This window comes from Primulina huaijiensis, chromosome 14 (genome assembly GCF_012295235.1).
Source record: "Primulina huaijiensis isolate GDHJ02 chromosome 14, ASM1229523v2, whole genome shotgun sequence".
NCBI classification, from domain to species: Eukaryota; Viridiplantae; Streptophyta; class Magnoliopsida; order Lamiales; family Gesneriaceae; genus Primulina; species Primulina huaijiensis.
Genome location: NC_133319.1, coordinates 3,462,229 through 3,470,622, shown reverse-complemented (window position 1 = coordinate 3,470,622; position 8,394 = coordinate 3,462,229). Strand labels below are relative to the sequence as shown.

The following is an 8,394-nucleotide window of genomic DNA, read 5'->3' as shown; positions in this document are numbered from 1 at the left end:
AAATAAATAATTATTACACCACATTATAGTTTTCTTTAAAATGTTTAATTTTCATGAATCGAATTTTTCAAATTCTCTTTTTGTCTGTCGATTATTGTCAATCATTTTCAGATTGTCCTTTATATTTAATGTACATTAAATTTACTTTGTGGTCATCCGCAGCAAAAATAATTGATGATAGATTGCTTTACTGGTGGTGTGGATAAGTTTATAATATAAACTTTTTTAGAAAAATAAAGTCATTTTTTTTATAAAAATAAAATTTAAACCTAAAATCGCTTTTCCACCTGGTGGGAAGTTGGCTCCGCGTTCAACTATAACCCACTATGACACAAAGTCAAAATTTATTTAATTATTATTTATATCATATGGTACCAATTTATGAGGGAACCTATGAAAAAAATTGAAATATAAAATTCTATAATTTTTATTTATTCATTACTTGTTTATTACTTGTAAATGATTTTTTAGTTCATCGAAAACCAAATTAATCCTCAAAACTCTCACACAAGAATCGGAGAAAAAACTGAAATAAAAACACATTTCAATGGGTCAAATCAACTTATACAATGATGGATAAACTTTCGTCATTAATCTTTGGAGAGAAATTCTAGATGAATTTTCTTGTCCCCAATCAAGTTAGTCATGCTTTTTTAGTTTTATATACATAATATTAATGAATATAAGAAATCAAAATCCTGACATGAGCTCGATGAAACTATAATAGAGTAATTCACATAAATACATAAAATTTTAAAATTATTATATTAATAATTTAATAAAAATAAGTTAGAATCTATAAATAATATATATTTTTGTCATTGAATTTAATTAAAAAATACAAGTATAAAAAATTAGTTTCATATTATATTTTCCTCGTTATTTATTTTATTGATTGCAAGTAAAATACAATTCATGTGCGTAGACGTGATTTACCTTGAAAAAACGATGTCATTTACCTAGAACTTTATGCAAGGATTTTGGAACCATAAAAAAACTCTTATCACATCGTTTTAAGCGTCAGTTTTGTGACACATATCTCTTATCGATTCAGTACGACTCATAAAAATATTGTTTTTATGTCAAAAATAATAATATATGTCAAAAGTATTAATTTTAACTTCAAATATGAATTGGATTGATCCATCAAATAGATATAAATCTATTAGATTATCTCACAAGAAACTTAATATTGAAGATTTTTTTCTGAAAATTTAATAGGTGATTGACAAAAATTTCAGTTAAAAAATTCTTCAGTCAAATATATATATATTATATAAATGTACGTTGATTGGATGGATACCACGCTGCATGACTATACGAAAATATGTCAAATTCACATCATATTGCAAAATAATAGAGCTATCAAATATATAAATCGAAATTTTAATATGATGATACGCAAATGAAAACCTCTACTTAAAATTGTTAATATTTATAGAAAATATTTTCATCTAAATAAATTTTTTATTGCATAATTGCGTGGAATTAATAATGTGAGGACATGGCATGCAACGAAATAGATGTTTGCAAAACTCGAAATCTGAAAATCCATCTAAAATAAATAATTGGAAGATTATAAAATTTAAAATAAAGTTTTTTGTAATTAAAAAAACGAAATTTATTGTGACAAAACATCAGAAATAAAGTTTATTAAAATCACAAAAAATAATTGAAAAAACATATCACAAGGTGCGAGGGTACAACAGTGATTGGAATCTTTTATCACTCGAAAACTACGTAAAAAGTTACGGATTCAAGCCTGTATATTCACCAGCAAGGCTGCTACAATTATCAAAAGCTGTTCCCAAAGAAGCCAAAAAGCTTTATATATAAATGGCCAAATTGGGGTGTGATTGCTGGAAAACGATAGTTGGAGATAAAATTAATTTCTTTATATATAACAGTAAGCTCTTTTAATCATCCGAAATTCTTGAGTTTCCCTTACATGGCTACTCCCATCAAAAGCAATAGCAGAGTTTCGCTTGCTATGGAGAGAACTGGGCAGTGGTAATTATACATATACAAAGATTTCTTATTCGAAACTTTTAGGATTCTTTTGTGTAGTGTGTTCTTTTGGGTACTTCTGCTGTTGTTCTTATTTTTCTTTTCTGTTCTGAATAAAGGGTGTTATCTCAAGAAATCCCTACAGATGTTGTTGTTGAGGTTGGGGAAGCCAAACTTTCTCTTCACAAGGTACGAAAATTTCGTTATTTTTTACAAGTTTTTTTTTTGTCATTTTATGATCTGTAATGGCTTCTGTTTCTTGGAAACTTTCTTTGTATGAAAGATCTTCGATCTCGTAGTTTAATATATATACAAGTTAAAGTTTTGCTTCTTTTAGTGTATGATATCGCATAAAAAGTTAAGCGACGGATTTATTTGTATTTGCAATATCATGAATTTGTTAGCTGAAGTGGTAGCTTTATGGAATCATTCAATGTTCTTGAGACAACCCAGATTCTGTAATGAAATGGAAACTATCAGTTTCAGATCTTTAAGTCACTTTTCAAGAACAAGACTTTTTATGGATATTCTAGGATATCCATTCGAGATGAAAATTTTGAAAACGATATCGAGTTCTTTTAAAATATGAAACTACTGCTCGATTTTTAGCAAAAATGGCTTTCAATTGTAAGTATGTCAGAGCAGAGGTCACGGTTTCGAATATGCATATGATATTCTATTAAGTTCGCTTGGAGATCATATATATGAATCTCTACGAATGTGATCCCATTAATGTATCAATAATTTTGTTTTGGGTGGTGTATAAATCTACTTCTGAGCCTATGCTTGGGAAAAAATGGTTTTTAACAAACAAAATCTGGCTTCCAAATGTGAGCATGATGAAATTAATATAGTTTTTCGGCTGTGGCAGTTCATGCTTGTAGCTAAGAGCAATCACATAAGGAAGCTGATTATCGAATCTAAAGAAGCAGATCTAACAAGAATAAACCTCTCTGACATACCGGGGGGACCTGAAATATTCGAGAAAACAGCGAAATTTTGTTACGGTGTGAACTTTGAGATCACCGTGCACAACGTGGCAGCCTTGCGATGTGCAGCTGAATATCTTCAAATGACGGATAAGTATTGTGATGGTAATCTTGCTGGCCGGACTGAGGATTTCTTGTCCCAAGTGGCGCTAACGAGCTTGTCTGGTGCTCTTGTGGTGTTAAAATCCTGTCAAAATCTTCTACCTATGGCTGAGGACCTCAAAATTGTTCAAAGATGTGTTGAAATCGCCAGTGCCAAGGTATTTTATAGAAAATTATGCGTGTTACAAATTTGATTTTATGACATATATGATCAAATAATAGGAGGTTGTTTGATCTGCTCGGGGAAAGTTTGTTTGTAAAGTTATTAGATCCGGTATGCTAGTTGACTAAAATATGGTCTGATTTTTTGTCTGATAGGCTTGCGTTGAGGCAAATTTTCCTAGCCGTTCGCCCCCAAACTGGTGGACCGAGGAGCTAACTATTCTAGACATAAGTTTCTTTCAAAAGATCATAGCATCAATGAAGTCTAGAGGAGCGAAGGGACTTACTTTAGCCTGTGCTATAATCACGTATGCTGAGAGATCACTTAGCGATCTTGTTCGTGACCACTCTGGCAATGGTGTGAAATCATCCGATCCTGGAGACTCTGATACTAAAACCCGCCAACGGGAACTCCTTGAATCTATAGTCGCCATCTTGCCCTCGGATAAATCTGCATTCCCCTTAAATTTCTTGTGCTGTCTCTTGAGGACTGCCATTTTCTTGAAAGCTGCTAATAGCTGCAAAAACGAGCTAGAAAAGAGGATATCGGTTATCTTAGAGCACGTGACGGTGGATGATCTTTTAATCGTGTCATTTACATATGATGGCGAGAGGCTTTTCGATCTTGAGAGCGTGAGGAAGATCATATCAGGATTCGTGGAGAAAGAGAAGAGTGTTGCGGTGTTTAATGCTGGCGATCTTCGAGAAGTTTGTTCAACAGCTATGCAGAGAGTTGCCAAGACTGTTGATGCTTATCTTGGGGAGATTGCTACGTATGGTGAACTGAGCATTTCCAAATTTAACGGGATAGCGAATTTAGTGCCTAAGGCAGCAAGAAAGGTGGATGATGATCTTTACCGGGCTGTTGATATTTACTTGAAGGTCGGTACAGTATGATGCTTAGATTGGGTTGTCCAACATTTTTAAAAACTCGAGGGGTTTTATCCTATATTTTTTTCATTGTAATTAACTATTAGCATATTCCTAGGTAAGGATTTATCCATCTGCTCTTTGTTGACTGTTGCTAGTGGTGATTTTAGGCTCATCCAAATCTAGATGAAATCGAGCGCGAAAAAGTTTGCAGTGTTATGGATCCACTCAAACTATCCTATGAAGCGCGAATCCACGCATCGCAAAACAAGCGCTTGCCCGTCCAAATAGTGCTACATGCACTCTACTATGATCAACTCAAGTTAAGAAGTGGTGCAGATGATCATAAGATGCCTGATGCAGCAACCACACGAAATCAAATACAAGCAGATGTATCACTTGCCAAAGAGAACGAAGCATTGAGAACCGAGTTGCTCAAGATGAAAATGTACATAGCGGATATGCAAAAACCATCTACAGGGACGACGTCATCTAAAGTGAGTGCCAAGAAGCCTACATTTTTCTCATCCATGTCGAAGACGCTTGGAAAGTTGATCTCATTCAAGAATGGATCAAAGGATACTTTGAACATGGAAGATGGAACAGTTGATTTCACCAAGCCTAGAAGGAGGAGGTTCTCTATTTCTTAGGTCTGGGAATGCTATGGATTGTGCTTGCGTGTTGAAATTATAATTTGACTTGTTTGTTTGCTTATGTGCATTAGACATCAATGTAAAAACTAGCTATTTGGCTTTATCGAACTGGCCTTCCTTCTGGAATGTGGATCACTTCTTTTTATTCTATCTTGAATATTTTCCTAAAATCTTTATATATTCTCTCTCTTTTGCTTCATTTGGTGAAATAAAATTTCATTTGAGAAAAGAGTGCCATGCATGCTTAAATTCTTAATCACGTGATATGATAACGATCAGAAATCAAGAACTACTGTACCTAACACACTACTCGAGTGAGAGTGCAAACTCCTAGAAATCAAAGAAAAACGAGGGGAGATTCAAGGAAAAGAGAGCCGAACAAGGAGACACGACTAAAATCGAGTTATATGTATATTTTTATATACAATTTAAAGTTTGTTCGGAAAATGAAAACATATGCATGTTTTTTTCATTTCATGTTACGTTTGATTCTATACATTTGGTAAGTAAAAAGATCTCGTAAAACGTGTAGATCCACACCAATAAATGATAGATGACCTACACCATGAAATTCATTTGATTAAGCATATCTTTCTCCGAGTTCAACCCATCCATCGATTTGGTTTATCCTCATCAATAGTGAAATTAAGAGATTTGATAAATGACTACAATAGTCTTGCGATGTGGAATCACCGGCAGTTGTTAAATATTGGGCCACTCTGGGCCTGCACATTTGGGCCGATCACATGTAGGAACAGCGTTGTTTGGGTTTAAAAATATGATACTTATTATTCGTAGGATGTAGCCCATTTACAGCTTTTCATATATGGGATGCGTAAACGTTTTGTCCCAAAAAGAATAGAGAAAACAAACAAGCAGAAATTAACGTTGTTTAAATCAATTATTTGTTTTGCTATTAATATCTATGGGCCAGAAAATATAAATTACTCAATTTGATTTTTATAAATGAACAAAAAAATGAAATTCAAATCAAATCTGAATTCAAAAAAATAGAAAATAGATCGTTCTTTGTTGGCCTTAAAATAATGCATAAATTAAATATCCGCAAGTATCGTCAAAATATATATGTTAAGCTCGTTCGAGAATGGATGCTATGTTTTTGAGTTTAAAAAGAAAAAAAAAAATCTTAATCCCAACTCACAATACATCAAAATCACATATAGTACCCAAAAAATGAAAATGATTGTTTTAGTAGGGTTAGTTCAATCCATTCCCTTATCTGTGAAGTAAGATCCGATACTATATCTAAGAGTTAATATTTATGGATACATGTGAGGTTTAAATTTTTTTTTTTTTATAGAGACACATAAAGATAAGTGTTTGCCTTTATATTCACTTTAGGGTAATCCCTAAGGCTAGGGTGAAATTTCCCCCATTATCCAATGCATGCATTTTGTATTCCTATAAAGTAGCAAGCTACAAGGAAAAATGTATTTTTATAAATTAAAAAATTGAACAAAAAGGGGTCCATAAATGTCCCAATCCATCACCAATGAGACAAGCTTACCTAATTTTATAGAGTAGAAGTGTAGAACATTCTGTTTTTTTTAGATGTATTTGATGGATTAATTTCATTAAAATGCAGTTGCTTATATGGAATTTATTTAAATACAATAAATCATATTTTAATTATTCGTTTTTTTTTTCAAAATCGCGTCTTTCTTTCAATGACGTGGAAATCTGCAGCCAACGCTTTTCGTTGTATATTTAATAAATCTTTAGACTAATACAGCTTTTTTTGTTTACAAACAACGCTAGCCAGATTAAATCAAGTCTTAATAATTTTATAGCACAATTTTATAAGAATTCAGGAAGGTGTCCAGATGGGGATTGGAATATAAAATGCAAAAGGTAAAATGTCGAAATAGTCGAAATGTCGTAAGTAATCAGAGATCAAAGAATGGGGCCTTGAAAGATTCTGTTGACCATGTAATTACAAGCATTTACTAATATGTTATAAAAACATTAATTAATTCTATAAATTATTGCCACAGATCCAGTATTTTATTACTATTAATTATGAATTGGTCTGCCGGGAGTCAATCAATAATGGGTTAAACTATATTTAAATTTAAATTTTAACAAATTTTATATATGTAATTGTGAAAAACTTTATTTTTTTTAACTATTGCGATGCAAATATTCACAATAAACACATACTAAACTTAAGGAGATACATTGCCAATAAATTAGGCTGGTTATATTACATAACGATTAATCCTATTGGAAAATTGATTGGATCTCGTCCCAACCATACGACGGGATGATGTTGGGGAATAACCATAAGAACATTCAGAATTCATCATGTTATATCATCAAGAATTAAATAGTTAATAAACTGTAGTGGAAGCACTTGAAGTCACGATACTTACGCTATCAGAATGTTTGATTGATCTTTCAGATTTATACATTCTTCTTTTTGGATAACCTTTCAGTTTCTTCTTGGATCTAGATCTAATAATGAGATTCATAATAGGGAACATGATACACGCAATATTACCATTATCTTATGATATTTTTATTTTAGTCAATCATAAAAATCGAAATTACACTTTTGTCTTTATATATTAAATGCTCACAACCTATCATATAGGTTAAAGCTCATTAACCAAAACTTCGATCGATCGTTTTAATTTTGGACTTAATCTTATTAGACAAGTCCCCATAAATAATTATGCACCGTATAAACAAACATGAAATTGATGTAACAGATGTGACTTAAATATTAGCTAACCAAGCAAGGGGACATTTGGAAGGGCCTTTGTGAATTGTGCATGTATCTGTGTCCCTTTTCTTCTACCACAAATTGAGTCAAGAATAGAACCAAATATCACTCAGATTATTCAAACTCAATATGATTGAAGCCAACAAGACTGTGACAAAATGTCGGTAAACTAATTCTAACTTTTCCTTCGACAGCTAACAAAAATTTCTTCTTTTGTAGCGTGGTCTCTGCTGCCATCATAATACACTTTTTAGCCTTTTATTTCATTTATTTTAATTTTTTAGTTGCTCTTTAATTTTGAAATTTTTGGTTCCAATGACATCATGAACATTAAACAGAATAAATACATTAATTAATTTGAGAAATTTTTATTTAAAAATATATATAAGAATTAGTTGAATCGAACATTCCATGTGTTGGATCTCGGTTTTCTATGTGCCCAAACGCAGCGGAAGTTTAAAATTTTATTTTATTTTGACAATCAAAATATGTTTATATTTGGGCACTCGTATGGTTTTATCATAAACATTCATAGGGCGTTGGAATTTCATACCTTAGGTGAATTAATCACATAGCTCCAACTATTCCGGGTTTCGCGGAGATAGCTCTTGATGAAATCCCTACTAACTTTCTTCAAAAGCTTGTTTCCTTCTAATCAGGTCCACGACTAGATGATTTATTCATCTGCCAATTTGCACTAGAAAATATGGAAGAGATTTTGCGTAGGAGAAAATATTTGAGAGACGGCTCAAACTATTTACTTCAAGGTGGTCGAAATTCTTTTGAGAGGAGAGGTGAGGTTTTTAGAAAAATTATGAATGAATTCTTATCAACCCTAAGCCTAATACACATATATATAAGCTTA

At 32.1% G+C, this 8,394-nt stretch overlaps 1 protein-coding gene across 1 annotated transcript; it reads left to right on the top strand.

Annotated features, from left to right (window-relative positions):
- The first annotated feature begins 1,854 nt into the window (after nucleotides 1–1,854).
- LOC140957282 (root phototropism protein 2-like) lies at nucleotides 1,855–4,931 on the top strand. The gene is made up of 5 exons (XM_073414465.1): nucleotides 1,855–2,010; nucleotides 2,127–2,196; nucleotides 2,879–3,256; nucleotides 3,417–4,142; nucleotides 4,301–4,931. The coding sequence occupies exons 1-5, from the start codon at nucleotides 1,949–1,951 to the stop codon at nucleotides 4,778–4,780; spliced, it is 1,716 nt and encodes a 571-aa protein (XP_073270566.1). The 5' UTR covers nucleotides 1,855–1,948; the 3' UTR covers nucleotides 4,781–4,931.
- Nucleotides 4,932–8,394: the final 3,463 nt, after the last annotated feature.

Bases quoted from the DNA above. Each gene is read 5' to 3' on its own strand.
- LOC140957282 (XM_073414465.1), top strand. From the start codon at position 1,949: ATGGCTACTCCCATCAAAAGCAATAGCAGAGTTTCGCTTGCTATGGAG. The intron at 3,257-3,416 runs GTATTTTATAGA...TTTGTCTGATAG, and splicing joins TTGAAATCGCCAGTGCCAAG to GCTTGCGTTGAGGCAAATTT. The intron at 4,143-4,300 runs GTCGGTACAGTA...TGGTGATTTTAG, and splicing joins CTGTTGATATTTACTTGAAG to GCTCATCCAAATCTAGATGA.